General features: G+C 42.6%; 1 protein-coding gene across 6 annotated transcripts in view; it reads left to right on the top strand.

Moving 5' to 3' along the window:
• LOC109889329 (rho family-interacting cell polarization regulator 1) overlaps nt 1-19,497 on the top strand; it is a 124,596-nt gene that overhangs the window by 70,036 nt on the left and 35,063 nt on the right. The window contains exon 1 of one of the 6 annotated variants that reach the window (XM_031822745.1): nt 12,374-12,560. The exons of 4 other annotated variants lie outside the window; for them this stretch is intronic. In XM_031822745.1, the coding sequence (XP_031678605.1) occupies nt 12,542-12,560 (19 nt within the window). In that variant the 5' untranslated portion in view covers nt 12,374-12,541. Of the gene's footprint in view, nt 1-12,373; nt 12,561-19,497 lie in introns of those variants that run through there. One more of the 6 variants, XM_031822748.1, reaches the window with a different exon arrangement.

The raw sequence follows: 19,497 nt of genomic DNA, 5'->3' as shown, positions 1-19,497 counted from the left end.
AGACCTTAGAAAGGCAGGGTAGGATAGATATAGGTCTGTAGCAGTTTACAGCAGTATAGCAGCAGTATACAAGGTGTACCGGTGCAGAGTCAATGTGCGGGGGTAACGGTTAGTTGAGGAAATTGAGGTAATATGTACATGTAGGTAGAGTTATTAAAGTGACTATGCATAGATAATAACAGTGTAGAAGTGGTGTAAAAGAGGGGGGCGGGGGCAATGCAAATAGTCTGGGTAGCCATTTGATTAGATGTTCACGAGTCTTACGCCTTGGGGGTAGAAGCAGTTTTAGAAGCCTCTTGGACCTAGACTAGGCACTCCGGGACCGTTTGCCGTGCGGTAGCAGAGAGACCAGTCTATGACTTGGTTGGCTGGAGTCTTTGACTATTTTTAGGGACTTCCTCTGACACGGCCTGGTATAGAGGTCCTGGATGGCAGGAAGCTTGGCCCCAGTGATTTACTGGGCCGTACGCACTACCATCTGTAGTGCCTTGCGGTCGGAGGCCGAGCAATTGCCATACCAGGCAGGATGTTCCCGATGTTGCAGCTGTAGAACCTTTTGAGGATCTGAGGACCCAACGTTTTGTTGTGCCCTCTTCACGACTGTCTTGGTGTGTTTGGACCATGTTAGTTTGTTGGTGATGTGGACACCAAGGAACTTAATGCTCTCAACCTGCAACCCCGTCAGTGAGAATGGGGGTGTGCTCGGTACTCCTTTTCCTTTTGTCCACAATCACCTCCTTTTTCTTGATCACGTTGAGGGAGAGGTTGTTGTCCTGGCGCCACAAGGCCAGGTCTCTGACTTCCTCCCTATAGGCTGTCTCGTCGTTGTTGGTTATCAGACCTACAACTGTTGTGTCATCGGCAAACTTAATGATGGTGTTGGAGTTGTGCCTGGTCGTGAAGTCATGAGTGAACAGGGAGTACAGGAGGGGACTGAGCACGCACGCAAGCCCCCCCAAACGCCAGCCCTCCAAGATCCCCACCACAGTCCCCCCCCCCCCCCCCAGAATTTGTTTTAAAATAATAATAATCCATTCACAACCACCAATACCCCCCCCCCCCATGCACCAACAACCGACAAAAGAGAAAGACAAACGGAAAACAACAATGCAAAAAACAAAGACATCAGGGACAACAAAAAATCATAATAGCAAGGCCAACTGAATATGTTTGAGTGCATGAATGGCACTATTTACCTGTGTGTGTCCGTGTATGTGCACATGTGTGCATTTAGATGTGAGTGTGTGTATATGCATGTGTACAAACACCTGCACAGCATCTGCTGTAAACACACTGCCCCTCAGTGTCAGTCAAACATACTTTTTGTTATGTTTTGTTTTTGTTTTGAATTACATTCATATCCATACTTTTATCTTTGACCGTTATTCTATCTGTCGCCCAGCCACTCCACTCCCCCTTGTCTCCAATTCCTCATCCCAACCCTCAGCCCCTCCCACCTATCTCCGCTGGCCACCCTCTTCGGATTTCTACGCACAATATATCTTTCAACTATGCTGTGATGTTTAATATAGTTGCATCTAATAGAATCCACAGATTGCAAGTTGAAGATAAACGTTTTTACTAAGAGTATTAGTATATTAGTCATTTACTGACCTGGTCTCTCCAGATCTCCCAACAGTACTATTTCGAGGGTCAATTTTAGATCAATGTTCTGCATTTTCTGCCATTCCTGAATCTGAGACCAGAAACAAGCTACCTGAGGGCAGTACCAAAATAAATGGTCTATTGATTCTGTATCCTCACAACCAAATCTGCGGAGCTTTAATGGTTGAATGCCCCAAATATTCAACATTTTGTTGGTGGCAAGAATTCTATATAATAATTTTAGCTGTAAAGCACGAAGTGTTGAATCTTGTTGTTTTATATATCAACTCATACACTCTGTACCATGGAATCGGTACATCAAAAATCTCTTCCCAACTATTTTGCAATCGATATGGCTCAGCTTTTTCAACATCCTGGTCCTCAAATTAAACTGGTTTATTTTCCTATTTATGCTATTTTTATTCCTTCGCCAGGTTTGATCCTTTATATTCCAGTTCTCTACCTCCTCCCGTTGCCAACTGCCTCCTCCAGTTTTGATCCTTTATATTCCAGTTCTCTACCTCCTCCTGTTGCCACCTGCTTCCTCCATTTTTGGGGTAATGCTGTAATCAATTAGTTGTACTCTTGGATTGAGCAGACCTTCCCATACAATCCTGATAACTCGATGAAAGACAACTCTACCATTCCGATTTACAATATCATTTAAAACAAAATACCCTTTTCAAACATCTTTCCCATAAATACAGGTCATTTTTCGACCAGCACATTTGAGTTAAGCCATAATTATTTGTTATATCTTTTCAGGCGGATGAAATTGAAATTGTAGCCAAATTGTAGCAAAGTATATTTTTCCAATTAATCAAAAATGAGACATGGCAATCTGCACAATGGCAAAAAGGCAATTTTTAAACAATGGATGAGCTTTTCTTATTAATCTACTTGAGAACCATTTAGCGTTCAAGTGAAACTTTTGAATAAGTGAAGCTTTTAGGGAGAGGTTTAGTGCTTTTCTATTTAATCATCTCAACCCACCCAATTCATTATATAGATAGGCACGCTTTTATTTTGTCTGGTTTAGTGTCCCTTGAACAAGGTTAATCAATTGACTGCAGATGGTTGTAGAATTGTATTTTTTATGTAATGAGAAATATGGTTATCCATATTGGACACAAACTCAATAGATTCCTCGCAGAAGAGACCAAGGGCTAATTCTTCTTCCACGCATGCATCTGTTTACGTCTCTGGGGTAGCCGGTAATATTGCGCTGACGTCCTGTTCACGGTTTGCGCACACGTAATCCCAGTATAGCTCCTCTGTTATACCTGTCGTTTTTTCTGTGCATATGAAATTCCCTGGCACCTGCTCAAACAGCAGATTAAATAAGTAAAGCTTCTTTTGATTTAAGAATCAGGGGAGGGGGTGTGGAAAACAAGCATGCCTGCTGTGTTTGAGACAAATAGAAGCCTAGTGGCATGTTAAGAATGGAAAGAACGTGGTTTTGGGGAGTAAAGTGCTTGTTGTTGAGTGAAGCTATGGAGGGGTGGGGGTCTCCACCTTAGATTGAGCTGCGCTAAGGTGGTCATTTCAATTTAAAAGGACCCAATGTAAAAGGACCCATGAGCACCAATGTGAAGTTGTATGGAGTGTTAAACTTTGAAAACAATGTTTTTGTTTGGCATACATTTTAAGTGAAATAAAGTTTCAGGGCAATTCCAGAATTGCCCAGGTGGAAATGCAAGGAAGTACTGATGTATTTTGTTTTCCTCACCCCCTACTCTTTGAACTGTGTATGTGAGTTTGGTGTAATGATTAATGGTAGACTTAACAAATACAGCTAGTTGGGTAAATCCCCTGGGATATGCACCGATATCCAGGATCCAGTTGTCAGGCCTGTGTGCGTCTGATAACCCTGTGTCAGTGTGTTGCCAGGCATCTTATCTCTGTATGACCCAGATGACTTACATTGTCCTGGGATAGTTACAGTACCTTCGGAAAGTATTCAGACCCCTTGACTTTTTCCACATTACGAATTCAACCACCCCCTGGGACATTAAAACTCTGGCTGATTTCCTGGAAACTGAGGAGTACATTCACATTGAAGATGTCTTTCAAAGTATAAAAACCCTTCTTAGACCAAGGATCTGATATAAATGGTTTCTTACACACTAAGAATCATTTATTACACCATATTGGAGAGTATGAATGCTATTTAAGATTAGCTCTCATGCCTTTCTGTATCTTTCCACACATTTACTGAGTATGCTATAACGCAGGTTTGGGCCCGGGACCTGATTTCAATGCGGCGCGGTAGAATCATGCTCAGATCACAAAGAATTTGCGATAGTAAAGTTTTGAAAAACGTATTTTATTATTCAAATGAAAAGCCCAATGAATTCTCGCCTGTGTAATGATTTAACTCACACCGCTTGTGGGACATTTATTTTTGAAGGCACATATAAATAACAACTGCATGAGGACAGACAGTGACAGACAGGCTGAAACACACGTTAGTTAGAAATAGTAGCTAGCTAGAAATTGCACAAAAATACGTTTTTCAAAGAAAAGGAAAGTAGACCATGAATATAGGATGTTCCAGTAAGAGTGGACATCGAAATATTTATTTGTTGAGGTATCAGGGAAAGCTGTGTGTGAAGAGCACAAAAAGAGAAAAGATTGCAACTTGTCCCGACACTTCCAGACGAAGCATGCAGAGAAATATAAGAATATGTCTTCTGAGGCCAAGTGCATCGAAAGAGTTGCTTTCTCATTTGAAAAAAGCAGCAAGGACTTCTCACAAACTGCAATCAGCAAATGACGGTATTGCAAGAGCAGGCTGCGTACTGTCCCACAAAATTGCTAAACATAGCAAGCCATTCGCTGAGGGCGAATTCATTAAAGAATGTTTAATTGACTCTGCAGCAAAACTTTCCCCCGACAAGAAAGAGCTGTTTGAAAATGTCTCCCTGTCAAGACGAACAGTGACACTGCGTGTTGAGGACATAGCAGAGAATATGGAACAACAGTTGAAAGACAAGGTAAAGGATTTCACCTATTTCTCCTTGGCCCTGGATGAGGGCGGTGATGCACATAACCCCAGACTAGGAAATTACAGAGGAGCTGGCTTCAGTGCAGTCAATGAAGAGCACAACCACAGGGAAAGATTTATTGGAGGAGGTTAATGAAAAGTTATCTAGTGTGACCACTGATGGGTGCCCAAACTTGACAGGAAAAGACTTTGGCCTTTTGAAAAGGATACAAGATCAAGTAGTTGAGCTGAACCCAGATCAGATAATTATTTTCCTGCATTGCATTATTCATCAGGAGGTGCTCTGTAAATGGGTTCTAAAAATGAGCCATGTTGTGGATACAGTCACTACAGTCGTAAACTTCATAAGAGCAAAATCTTTTAAACCACAGGCAGTTTGTCTCACTGTTGAAGGATACCGAGTCGGGTCATGCAGATCTCCCCTACCACACAAACGTGAGATGGCTGTGTTTCGGGAAGGAGCTTAAAAGGTTGTGGGACCTGATATCTGAGATTGCTGAGTTTTTGCAAAGGAAAGGAAAATATGTGGATTTCTCTCAACTGCAAGATAAAGAATGGTTGGCTGATTTTGCCTTCACCGTCATGGCCGTCATGAGTGATCTGAATTCCAAACTACAAGGGAAGGGCCTTTTTGCAATTCAGATGTACAGCCTTGTCAAAGCTTTCAAGGGAAAATTACTCCTGACCCGCCAACAATCTCACCGACCTTCCGACACTACTAGTCTGTTCCCTATCAGATGACAACAATCTCACCCACCTTCCGACACTACTAGTCTGTTCCCTATCAGATGACAACAATCTCACCCACCTTCCGACACTACTAGTCTGTTCCCTATCAGATGACAACAATCTCACCCACCTTCCGACACTACTAGTCTGTTCCCTATCAGATGACCAGCGAGAGAAGTAAACATCGCTGCTGCGTGCTTTGAACAGTGAGTTTTCTCGTCATTTTCAAAGTGTTGTAAAATGACCATACGGTTGGTTTCCTCTCCTTTCACCTTCAATGTGGATTACAATCGCACTGACCTGCAACTTGAGCCTATCGATCTTCAGTCTGATGCAGTGATTGGAGAACAATTCAAAACAATGTCACTGACGAGGTTCTATGCATCTCTCGATGAACAAAACTTTCCAAAGATTAGGAGTCATGCTCAGAAGATGTTTCTACTGTTTGTTCACATACAGTTGAAGTCAGAAGTTTACATACACTAAGGTTGGAGTCATTAACTTGTTTTTCAACCACTCCACAAATTTCTTGTTAGACTATTGTTTTTTTGGCAAGTTGGTTAGGACATTACTTCTCTTATAATTCACTACCACAATTCTAGTGGGTCAGAAGTGTACATACACTAAGTTGACTGTGCCTTTTTTAAACAGCTTGGAAAATTCCAGAAAATGATGTCATGGCTTTAGAAGCTTCTGATAGGCTAATTGACATCATTTGAGTCAATTGGTGGTGTACCTGTGGATGTATTTCAAGGCCTACCTTCAAACTCATTGCCTCTTTGCTTGACATCATGGGAAAATCAAAATAAATCAGACAAGACCTCAGAAGAAAAAAAATGTAGACCTCCACAAGTCTAATTCATCCTTGGGAGCAATTTCCAAACATACCACGTTCATCTGTACCAATAATAGTACGCAAGTATAAACACCATGGGATCACGCAGCCGTCATACCACTCAGGAAGGAGACGTGTTCTGTCTCCTAGAGATGAACGTACTTTGATGCGAAAAGTGCAAATCAATCCCAGAACAGCAAAGGACCTTGTGAAGATGCTGGAGGAAACGGGTACAAAAGTATCTATATCCATAGTAAACAAGTCTTGTATTGACATAACCTGAAAGGCCGCTCAGCAAGGAAGAAGCCACTGCTCCAAACCCGCTATAAAAAAAAGACAGACTACTTTTCGGGGAAATGTCCTCTGGTCTGATGAAACAAAAATAGAACTGTTTGGCATTGTTATGTTTGGAGGAAAAAGGGGGAGGCATGCAAGCTGAAGAACACCATCCCAACCGTGAAGCACAGGGGTGGCAGCAGCATGTTGTGGGGGTGCTTTGCTGCAAGAGGGACTGGTGCACTTCACAAAATAGATGGCATCATGAGGGAGGAAAATGTTGTGGATATATTAAAGCAACATCTCAAGACATCAGTCAGGAAGTTAAAGCTTGGTCGCAAATGGGTCTTCCAAATGGACAATGACCCCAAGCATACTTCCAAAGTTGTGGCAAAATGGCTTAAGGACAACAAAGTCAAGGTATTGGAGTGGCCATCACAAAGCCCTGAAAAAGCGTGTGCGAGCAAGGAGGCCTACAAATCTGACTTACACCAGCTCTGTCATGAGGAATGGGCCAAAATCCACCCAACTCATTGTCGGAAGCTTGTGGAAGGCTACCTGAAACATTGACCCAAGTTAAACAATTTAAAGGCAATGCTACCAAATAATGATTGAGTGCATGTAAACTTCTGACCCACTGCGAATGTGATGAAAGAAATTAAATTTGAATTAAATCATCCTCTACTATTATTCTGATGTTTCACATTCTTAAAATAAAGTGGTCTCCTAAAACAGGGAATGTTTACTAGGATTAAATGTCAGGAATTGTAAAAAACTGAGTTCAAATGTATTTGGCTAAGGTGTATGTAAACTTCCGACTTCAACTGTACATATGTTGACCCAGACATTGTCAGTGATGAAATATAACAAGTCAAGGCACAAATCATCTCTTACTGACTCTCACCTCTCAGCAATCCTACGCATAGTGACACCAGAAACTATACCTGACTTCACTGCTCTAGTCAATGCCCATCAGATACTTCACTACTCACGCTGATTGAGTAATTTAAATGTAATGTTGAGCTCTCTCTTCCTAGTGTTTTTGTGCATAGCCGTTAACAAGAGTTCTGTCCGTGGTGCTGAATGCACAGTGTACTTTTCCCTCTGTGTAGTTTGTTGCATGTTTAATCATGAAAATACTTACCAAAAGGAGAACATGGATATGGTTTATTTCTCTGCATGGTAAAATTTGTAGCATATCTGGATGTGATTTACAGTAGATATATCTGTCAGCACAGTCATACACATGATGTATAATCCTGTAATATGATTCTGGCCCGCGATGGCAAAAATATATTTTAGTGTGGTCCTCCCTGGAAAATATTTGCCCAGGCCTGCTATAGTTTGTCCAAACACCAATGCAAATTTTTTTTAGTAGTCATTCCAGTAAATAATTAATATTGTAATCTATTTGATGACACCTTTTGACTTTTCTATAACACGCCAAGGAACAGAAGCCTCTGGGCAGTGGTGTAATGTACTTAAGTAAAAATACTTTAAAGTACTACTTAAGTAGTTTTTTTTGGAGTATCTGTACTTTACTATTTATATTTTGGACTGTTACTTCACTAAATTCCTAAAAATAAATATTGTACTTTTTATTCCGTACATTTTCCTTGATAGCCAAAAGTACTCGTTACATTTTGAATGCTTAGCAGGACAGGAATATAGTCCAATTCATGCACTTATCAAGAGAACTAGTGGTCATCCCTACTGCCTCTGGTGGACTCAGTAAACACATGCATCTTTTGTAAATAATGTCTGAGTGTTTGAGTGTGCCCCTGGCTAGCCTACATTTTAAAAACAAGAAAATGGTGCTGTCTGCTTTGCCCCTTTACCCCTACCTACATGTACAGTACCAGTCAAAAGTTTGGACACACCTACTCATTCAAGGGTATTTCTTTATTTTTACTATTTTCTAAATTGTAGAATAATAGTGAAGACATCAAAAACTGTCAAAGAACACATGGAATCATGTAGTAACCAGTAACCACATACAATAACATTCCAGACTATTCTGTGCCAACAGTTTGGGGAAGGCCCTTTCCTGTTTCAGCATGACAATGCCCCCGTGCACAAAGTGAGGTCTAGACTGAAATGGTTTGTCGAGATCGATGTGGAAGAAATTGACTGGCCTGCACAGAGCCCTGACCTTAACGCCATTGAACACCTTTGGGATAAATTGTAATGCCGACTGCAAGCCAGGCCTAATCTCCCAACATCAGTGACCAACTTCACTAATGCTCTTGTGGCTGAATGGCAGCAAGTCCCCGTAGTAATGTTCCAACGTCTAGTGGAGAACCTGCCCAGAAGAGTGGAGACTGTTAAATAAAATTGTATTTATCACATACATGTGTTTAGCAGATGTAGCAAAATGCTTGTTTCTAGCTCCAACAGTGCAGTAATATCTAACACACAATACACACAATCTAAAGGAATGGAAATAAGAATGTATAAATATTTGGATGAGCAATGCAAAGCGGCTGTTATAGCAGCAAAAGGGGGACCAACTTCATATTAATGCCCATGATTTTGGAATGAGATGTTTGACGAGCAAACGTGTCCGCATACTTTTGATCATGTAGTGTGTGTCCTGGTGTATGTGTTTCTGTGCACTGAATAGAAGTGCTCTAAAAGAGATGTAGAATTATGTGTCTTTCGTACGTTGGATGCTGATCCCCTTGATATCTTGTTACACTCCGTTTCATTGTGTAGACCGATGTTTATTTGGTGTACGTTGATTCCTGGTCAGCCAGGCTGAGACTCGGTGTGGGATTTCCCCTTGATGCTAATGAGCTGATCTGATGTGGTTAACAGACCTTGATTTGATTCACCTCGACTGCCTCGCTTACTCCATTTACTGGATCTGACCAACTACTAATCGCCAAAGAAGCTACTCAGCCAATCACTGTCATCGAGTATCAATGTCAGCTAGTCCTCCTACACATTCTAGCGTGCAGAATGGGATTCTGCAGAGGTTGATCATGTCAGGACCTGTTAGAAACCCTTGGTGACAGTCGCGGTGGTGAATGGGGGGGGGGTGAGGTGAACACGTTTATTGACAGTGTCTTTGTTTGTTTAAGTCTCCCCATGTGTGTAATGAAGTGGTACATTTTGGATCTAAGTGGAACACATGAAAGTCATTCGAGTTTAATCTGAGTGAAATCTGAATGTGCAGCGAGAGAAGCTGCTGGATTAACATGTCGATTTAAGGCTTTCCTCTCCCTGTAAATGTGCAGCGCATACGGAAGGAGGTGTGTGTGTTGTTGCAACTGTTTGACTAATATCCTGCGTGTGCGTGATGTCGAAGACATTAAAAACAAGTCAGCCTCCAGGAGAAAGGCAGTGGCCTGGGTTATGGGGAAAAGCCCAATGAGAAACATCGTTGCGTAAACCAGTCTTACAAGCTGTTTGTATTTGCATATACCCATCTATTCTCACTCCCCTTCATCAGACTCTGTGCTCTACTGATTTATTAGTCACTGTTTTTCAGCATGTTGTTGCAACTGTTTGACTAACATCCTGCTTTTTTTCTGATGGCATACTGCTGACAGTGACGGCTGTCCTTTGTAGGTTATTATTGACAACTTTCATTCCTCAGCGTAAAGTGCAGCCATATACCTAATCAGGTTAAGTACCTGAACTAGAGCAGTGTCACCTTGAGTGTGATCATCAGCTTGCAGCGAGGTTCTCAAGTCCCTTTTGCCAGTTCTGTCCTCTGTTAAACATTTTCAAGGTGCACTGTTAAGAATGAGACTTGGGGTCATCACACAAGTTTGACCTGATCACAAGGTTCACGGAGTGACTCATTTTAGTTAGAGGCTTGAGCCGACAAAAAGCAGTTCCACTAGACTATACACACACAAGAGCCTCAGAATCTATGATGACGATATAGAGTAAGAACAGTGTTTCTGAGGGGGTTATGAGCGTTCATTTCCCGTTTGGTGCATCATGCTCTGGGGTGTCTGGGTACTTCTTGTAAACCGATAGACAGTCTGGCATGCTAAGACCGGTAGGGATTTGTCATGGATGAATGACTCAAGGCTGATAAGGATCATCTCTCGTTGTGTTATTTCAGACTTCAGTTGTGATTATGAGGAAAAATATTAAGGGAAGAGTTGAGAAGTTAACATTTTTCTTTTCTTAGGGTCTCTTGAGTTTCCACAGTTTATTACTCAAAGCTATTTTGGGGTCCTATTCATGATATGTAATGGCAGTAGTAGAGAACACAAATGTTATAATTGCATACAGTACCAGCCAAAAGTTTGGACACACCGACTCATTCATGGGATTTTATTTATTTAAACGTTTTTCTACACTGTAGAATAATAGTGAAGACAAACTATGAAATAACAAATATGGAATCATGTAGTAACCAAACAAGTGTTAAACAAATCAAAATATATTTGAGATTCTTCAAAGAAGTCCCCCTTTGCCTTGATGAAAGCTTTGCACACACTGGCATTCTATCAACCAGCTTCATGAGGAATGCTTTTCCAGCAGTCTTGAAGGCGTTCCCACATATGCTGAGCACTTGTTGGCTGCTTTTCTTTCACTCTCCGGTCCAACTCATCCCAAACCATCTCAATTGGGTTGAGGTCTGAGGATTGTGGAGGCCAGGTCATCTGATGCAGCAACCCATCACTCTCCTTCTTGGTCAAATAGCTCTTACACAGTCTGGAGGTGTGTTTTGGGTCATTGTCCTGTTGAAAAACAAGCGAAAGTCCCATTAAGCGCAAACCAGATGGGATGGCGTATCACTGCAGAATGCTGTAGTAGCCATGCTGGTTAAGTGTGCCTTGAATTCTAAATAAATCACTGACAGTGTCACCAGCAAAGCACCCCCACACCATCGCACCTCCCCCTATATGCTTCACGGTGTGAACCACACATGCAGAGATCATTCGTTCACCTACTCTATGTCTCATAAAGACACAGCGGTTGGAACCAAAAATCTCACATTTGGACTCATCAGACCAAAGGACAGATTTCCACCGGCCTAATGTCCAATGCTCATGTTTCTTGGCCCAAGCATGTCTCTTCTTCTTATTGGTGTCCTTTAGTAGTGGTTTCTTTGCAGCAATTCGACCATGAAGGACTGTTTCACGCAGTCTCCTCTGAACTGTTGATGTTGGGATGTGTCTGTTACTCGAACTCTGAAGCATTTATTTGGGCTGCAATTTCTGAGGCTGGTAACTCTAATGAACTTATCCTCTGCAGCAGAGGTAACTCTGGGTCTTCCTTTCCTGTGGCAGTCCTCATGAGAGCCAGTTTCATCATAGCGCTTGATGTTTTTTTGCGACTGCACTTGAAGACACTTTCAGTTCTTGAAATGTTCCATATTGACTAACCTTCATGTCTTAAAGTAATGATGGACATAATATGGACTTGGTCTTTTACCAAATAGGGCTATCTTCTGTATACCACCCCTACCTCGTCACAGTGCAACTGATTGGCTCGAACGCATTAAGAAGGAAAGAAATTCCACAAATGAACTTTTAACAAGGCAAACCTGTTAATTGAAATGCATTCAAGGTGACTACCTCATGAAGCTGGTTGAGAGAATGCCAAGTGTGTGCAAAGCTGTCAAGGCAAAGGGTTCCTACTTTGAAGGATCTCAAATATAAAATGTATTTTGTTTTGTTACTACATGCTTCCACATATGTGTTATTTCATAGTTTATTTTATTTTTTTATGTGTAGGTTTGTCATTTTGACTGGTACTGTACATGTAATTTACGAGTTGGAAACAATGTGCTGGTCTTGCTGGAAGAGGGAGAGGCAGGAAGAGTGTGATGTCAGTCAGAGAAGAGTAGAGGAAGCCAGAGGAGGAGGAGGAGAGGGCTGCTGGCAGGGAGTTTGACCGCCTTCCCATTTCCTGGCGGCAGCGCCTCTACTCTGCTCTCTCTCCTCTGAGTTTGAGAGAGGGGCCAGAGATTAAACTTCAGACGAGTAGACGCTGCTGGATCTTCTTCCGTGGATCTATCTATCTATGTCTATCTCTTTAAGGTGGTTCTCATTAAACCCAAGGAGAACCATCTCCTGGTCTGGGTGGTCAACACTGAGAGGAAGCCACATATCGATAAAAAGATGTACAGTGGATATGGAGGTACCTTTTCCCCTTTAATCTGATTTAAAGTGGGGCTTGTGGACTTGACAATTTATACAAGTATTATAGTTCTATTTTGTTCTAGGCTACGATGGAATTTTGAAGTACAGGATGTTGGTTTTGTCTATAGTGTTGTTACTCTTGTTTTGGAATGGTGGTGATTGAGTCAAACGTCAGTCACTCGCTGCTTGTATTGGGTTTTGTAGTATTTCACACCGTGTGAAGCATTTTGTAAAATGTTACTTCTCATTTAACCATCACCAGTGTGTGTTCCCATTGATTGTGAATGTTTAGTTTTCATTTTGTGGGTGTGTTTTATCAGCCTGTGTTATTTCTTACACCCTCAATATATGTTCCCTCTCTATCTCTCTGTTTGAGGCTAAATTTCTTTGCTTTGGCTTCACATTGTCCTTTTTGTCAGGGCTGAAGTTGGATGTGCTGAACAGGGAGAAGAAAACGTTCCTCCATTTCCTTCTCGTGGAGTCCATTATGAAACTGAAAGCCCTGGAGTTGGAGAATGATAGTGTTCCTCCTCCTCATAGCTATGGCCACATTGTCTGTCTATGTCCCTGGTGTTGGTCTATATAGGCCTATGGTTTGTGGACGAGGGGGATGACTGCAGTTCGTTATCATCCAGGTGGTCTACCATGACATGTCCAAATTAATGTGGTTTAATTCGGCCTGTGGGGAGGGAAAAACCGCCGGCCCCACAGATCCATCTTTGGTGGTGTTGAGGTAGACCAGCTGTTCCCAGGGGTGGTGTGTGGACACGGACACCTCAGTGTTCAGTGCTGTGGCTAGGGGACGTCCATAAGTGTCTGTTGCGTGATTTCCCCTCACTTTAGGTGTGGTCACACTCTAGTCAGGTCCTGTTGCTGTGGAGATTTGAAGAACATTATTTCAGTTTTCCAAACCAGTCCTTCATGGCCAGTGTTGTAAACATACCCATGGACTTTGAGACAATGAACAATGACTAGGGGGCTTGACTGAGTCAGTACTGAAATGAGTCGTAAGCAGTTGGGTTATAATTACAAATCTCTTCATTTAGTGGAAGTGTTAGATAAGAGTCAAGCAGACGTGGAGGGCTGGAGAAGGGAATGGCGGTAAGGGATGTAGTGGGTCTTTGTTTAGGCGCTGGCAGAGAGAATGGAAGGGAAGGAAGGGGACACGTGTGCACAGTTGAAGTCGGAAGTTTACATACACTTAGGTTGGAGTCATTAAAACTCGTTTTTCAACCACTCCACAAATTTCTTCGAATTTCAAACTATAGTTTTGGCAAGTCGGTTAGGACATCTACTTTGTGCATGACACAAGTAATTTTTCCAACAATTGTTTACAGAAAGATTACTTCACTTATAATTCACTGTATCACAATTCCAGTGGGTCAGAAGTTTACGTATGCTAAGTTGACTGTGCCTTTTTAAACAGCTTGGAAAATTCCAGAAAATGATGGCTTTAGACATCATTTGAGTCAGTTGGCGGTGTACCTGTGGATGTATTTCAAGGCCTACCTTCAAACTCAGTACCTATTTGCTTGACATCATGGGAAAATCAAATGAAATCAGCCAAGACCTCAGAAAAATAATTGTAAACCTCCACAAGTCTGGTTCATCCTTAGGAGTAATTTCCAAACGTCTGAAGGTACCACGTTCATCTGTACAAACAAAAACGAGTCCTATATCGAACATAACCTGAAAGGCCGCTCAGCAAGGAAGAAGCCACTGCTCCAAAACCAACCATAAAAAAGTCAGACTACGGTTTGCAACTGCACATGGGGACAAAGAAATGCCCTCTGCTCTGATGAAACAAAAATAACTGTTTGGCCATAATGACCATAGTTATTTTGGAGGAAAAAGTGGGAGGCTTGCAAGCCAAGAACACCATCCCAACCGTGAAGCACGTGGGTGGCAGCTCCATGTTGTGGGGGTTCTTTGCTGCAGGAGGGACTGGTGCACTTCACAAAATAGATGGCATCATGAGAATGGAAAATGATATGGATATATTGAAGCAACAATATATTGAAGCAACTCAAGACATCCGTCAGGAAGTTAAAGCTTGGTCGCAAATGGGTCTTTCAAATGGACAATGACCCCAAGCATACTTCCAAAGTTGTGGCAAAATGACTTAAGGACAACAAAGTCAAGGTATTGGAGTGGCCATCACAATGCCCTGACCTCAATCCTATCGAAGATGTGTGGGCTGAACTGAAAAAGTGTGTGTGAGCAAGGAGGCCTACAAACCTGACTCAGTTACACCAGCTCTGTTAGGAGGAATGGGCCAAAATTCACCCAACTTATTGTGGGAAGCTTGTGGAAGGCTACCTGAAACATTTGAGTTAAACAATTTAAAGGCAATGCTATCAAATACTAAGTGAGTGTATGTAAACTTCTGACCCACTGGGAATGTGATGAAATAAATAAAAGCTGAAATAAATCCTACTATTATTCTGACATTTCACATTCTTAAAATAAAGTGGTGATCCTAACTGACCTAAGACAGGGAATTTTTACTCTGATTAAATGTCAGGAATTGTGAAATGTAATTATAAATGTATTTGGCTAAGGTGTATGTAAACTTCTGACTTCAACTGTATGCGTTTAGGGGCTTTCTCAGACTAAACAGACATATAATGCCTGGCTGGGGGCCATCAGGATCAGGAATCAACCTGCAGATAATATCCTGGATCGGGGAAGGGAGAGAGCAACAAGCAGACTCTCATAAACCCAGTCATTTCAATATACACATCATTAGGTTCCTCATTAGTTTGTTATGCTTTCTTGTTTTTTCTTTTTTCAAGCTTATCCAAAGGTCAGTGATTAGAGAAATCTGATGCTTTAGCCCTACTGCTGGGACATTTTATTGTGTTCTATACAATACCAGTCAAAAGTTAAACACACCTACTCATTCATTTTCTTTATTACGGTTTTCTACATTGTAGAATAATATTGAAGAAATCAAAACTACGAAATAACACATTTGGAATCATGTAGTAACCAAACGTGTTAAACAAATCTAAATATATTTCTATTGTAGATTTTTCAAGGTCACCACCCTTTGCCTTGATGGCAGCTTTGCACACTCTTGCAATTCTCTCAACCAGCTTCATGATGTAGTCCCCTGGAATGCTTTTCCAGCTGTCTTAAAGGAGTTCCCATATATGCTGAGCACTTGTTGGCTGCTTTTCCTTCACTCTGTGGGCCAACTCATCCCATACCATCTCAATTGGGTTGAGGTCTGAGGATTGTGGAGGCCAGGTCATCTGATACAGCACTCCATCACTCTCCTTATTGGTCAAATAGCCATTACACAGCCTGGAGCTGTGTTTTAATATCTAACTAGTATTCTAACAATTCCACAACAACTCTCTAATACACACAAGTCTAAAGGGATGGAATAAGAATATGTACATATAAATAGTGGATGAGCGATGACCGAGTGACATAGGCAAGATGCAATAGATTGTATAAAATACGGGATATCCATATCAGATAAGTAATGTAAGATATGTGAACATGATTAAAGTGGCATTATTTAAAGTGAATAGTGATCCATTTATTAAGGTGGCCAATGATTTGAGTCTGTAAGTAGGCAGTAGCTACTCTGTGTTAGTGATGGCTTTTTAACAGTCTGATGGCCTTGAGATAGAAGCTATTTTTCAGTGTCTCGGTCCTAGCTTTGATGCACCTGTACTGACCTTGCCCTCTGGATGGTTGCTGGGTGTACAGGCAGTGGCTTGAGTAGTTGTTGTCCTTGATGATCTTTTTGGCCTTCTTATGACATCGGTTGGTGTTGGTGTCCTGGAGGGCAGGTAGTTTGCCCCTGGTGATGCGTTGTGCAGACCGCACCACCCTCTGGAGAGGGTGGTGCAGTTGCTGTACCAGGCTGTGATACAGCCTGACCGGATGCTCTTAATTGTGCTTCTGTAAAAGTTTGAGGGTTTTAGGTGACAAGCCACATTTTGTCAGCCTCCTGAGGTTGAAGACGCGTTGTTGCAAGGAACTTAAAACTTTCCAGCTTCTCCACTGCTGTCCCGTCGATGTGGATAGGGGGTGCTCCCTCTGCTGTTTCCTGAAGTCCACGATCATCTCCTTTTTGTTTTGTTGAGGTTGTTTTCCTGACACCACACTCCGAGTGCCCTCACCTCGTCCCTCTAGGCTGTCTCGTCGTTGTTAGTAATCAATCCCACTACTGTTGTGTCTTCTGCAAACTTGATTATTGAGTTGGAGGTGTGCATCGCCACGCAGTCATGGGTGAACAGGGAGTACAGGAAGGGGCTACTTGTGGGGCCCCAGTGTTGAGGATCAGCGAAGTGGAGATGTTGTTTCCTACCCTCACCACCTGGGGGCGGCCCGTCAAAGTCCAGGACCCAATTGCACAGGGCGGGGTTGAGATCCAGGACCTTAAGCTCAATGATGAATTTGGAGGGTACTATGGTGTTGAATGCTGAGCTGTAGTCAATGAACAGCATTCTTACATTTTTTTATTTTTTTATTTCACCTTTATTTAACCAGGTAGGCTACTTGAGAACAAGTTCTAATTTGCAACTGCGACCTGGCCAAGATAAAGGTACATAGGTATTCTTCTTGTCCAGATGGGATAGGGCGGTGTGCAGTGGTATGGCGATTGCATAGTCTGTGGACCTGTTTGGGCGGTATGCAAACTGAAATGGGTCTAGGGTGGCCGGTAAGGTGGAGGTGATATTATCGTTGACTAGTCTCTCAAAGCACTTCATGATAACAGAAGTGAATTCTAAGGGACGATAGTCATTTAGTTTAGTTATCTTTGCCTTCTTGGGTACCAGAACAATGGTGGCCATCTTGAAGCATGTGGGCACAGCAGAGTGGGACAGGGAGTCATTGAATATGTCTGTAAACACACCAGCCAGCTGGTCTGCTCATGCTCTGAGGATGCGGCTAGGGATACCGTCTGGGCCAGCAACCTTGCGAGGTTTAACATGCTTAAATGTCTTACTCACGTTGGCCACGGAGAAGGACCAGGGGGAGGCCTACAGTCCTTGGTAGCGGGACGCATCAGTGTCACTGTATTATCCCTAAAGCGGGCAAAGAAGTTGTTTAGTTTGTCTGGAAGCAAGACGTCAGTAACGTGGCTGGTTTTCTTTTTGTAGTCCGTAATTGCCTGTAGACCCTGCCACGTACGTCTTGTGTCTGAGACGTTGAATTGCGACTCCACTTTGTCCCTATACTGACATTTTGCTTGTTTTATTGCCTTGTGGAGGGAATAACTACGCTGTTTTATTTCATCCATATTCCCAGTCATCTTTCCATGGTCAAATGCGGTGGTTCTCGCTTTCAGTTTTGCGCTAATGCCGCTGTTTATCTGAGGTTTCTGGTTAGGGTAGGTTTTAATAGTCCCAGTGGGTACAACATCTCTAATGCACTTCCTTATAAACTCACTCACCGAACCAGTGTATAAATCGATGTTACTCTCTGAGGCTGCCCAGAACATTTCCCAGTCCGCGTGATCAAAACAATCTTGAAGCGTGGATTCCAATTGGTCAGACCAGCATTGAATCGTTCTTGTCACGGGTACATCATGTTTGAGTTTCTGCCTATAGGATGGTAGGCGCAAAATGGAGTCGTGGTCGGATTTGCCGAAGGAATGAAGGGGGTGCGGCTTGTATGCATCTCGGACGATAGAGTAGCAGTGTATTGCCTGCATTATAATCAATGTACTGATTGAATTTAGATTCATATTGCTGCAGAATGTTATGGTAGCAATGCTGGTTAAATGTGCCTTGAATTCTAAATAAAGCACTGACTGTGTCGCCAGTAAAGCACCCCCACACCATCACAGCACCTCCTCCATGCTTCACGGTGGGAACCACACATGCGGAGATCATCCATACTCTACATCTCACAGACACTGTGGTTGGATTTTGCGCTCATCAGACCAAAGGACATATTTCCACCGGTCTAATGTCCAATGCTCATGTTTCTTGGCCCAAGCAAGTCTCTTCTTCTTATTGGTGTCCTTTAGTAGTGGTTTCTTTGCAGCAATTTGACTTTCACACTTTTTTGGTTACAACATGATTCAATATGTGGTATTTCAGTGTTGATGTCTTCACTGTTATTCTACAATGTTTAAAATTATAAAAATTAAGAACTCTGGAATGAACTCTGGAATGAGTAGGTGTGTCCTAACTTTTGACTGGTACTGTAGTTCCAGTCCATTTCCTATAATCCAGAGGTTTAATGGTTATGATAAGGTCAGTAAGTTATGTTTATACTGCATGTGGAGTTAGTGGATGACCCAGAACTGTCTACTGGGTGTGTTTTGAGGTGCTAAGTGCCGCTCTACTCTTGTGCTTGTTGCTCCGCTGTCTGTCCCCAGTGTTGTTTTTATAGCCGACTAGCCCTTTCCCTGTCCATCAGCTCAGTGTTGTATTAGGGAACTGGCATGCCCTTCCACCCCGTCACCCTACCCCCACTGCTGTTGCTGTTCAGTTCTGCAACACAGGCGTCTTCCCCCTCTGATCAGTGTACAGGTCCTGTGTTCATCAGGGCCTGTGTGCCCCTTGGTTAGGAGACAGTAGACCCTGCTTATCTCCACCATGTTTGGAATGTCAGAGCGGAGTGGGAGACGGGCTGGTTGATGAGGGGTGCAGCCTGTATCCGAAGCCTAGCTTTATCTCCATTGGAAATGTCATTAGGGCTTTTGTTACCCCAGATTCCCTCTCTGTGGCTGATCACAAAACAGCCAGTGTGTTTTTTTCTTCCCTCACACTCATTCACAGACACACCATGTAAACAAACACCCTGTTTATAAACACCCATGCATGAGACTTTCCTTTGACCTGCAGGTGTGATATGCACATTGAGATGTTGAGAATGCTGAGCATGATCAGAGTGTGTGTGTGAAAGATGCAGTGATGTCAGGGTGTGGTGGGGGATGGTGGAGTGGCTGGCCCCTGTGTGCT

This window comes from Oncorhynchus kisutch, linkage group LG4, assembly GCF_002021735.2.
Source record: "Oncorhynchus kisutch isolate 150728-3 linkage group LG4, Okis_V2, whole genome shotgun sequence".
Lineage (NCBI taxonomy): Eukaryota > Metazoa > Chordata > Actinopteri > Salmoniformes > Salmonidae > Oncorhynchus > Oncorhynchus kisutch.
The sequence above is the reverse complement of the archived record's forward strand: the minus strand, read 5'-3'. Positions and strand labels throughout refer to the sequence as shown.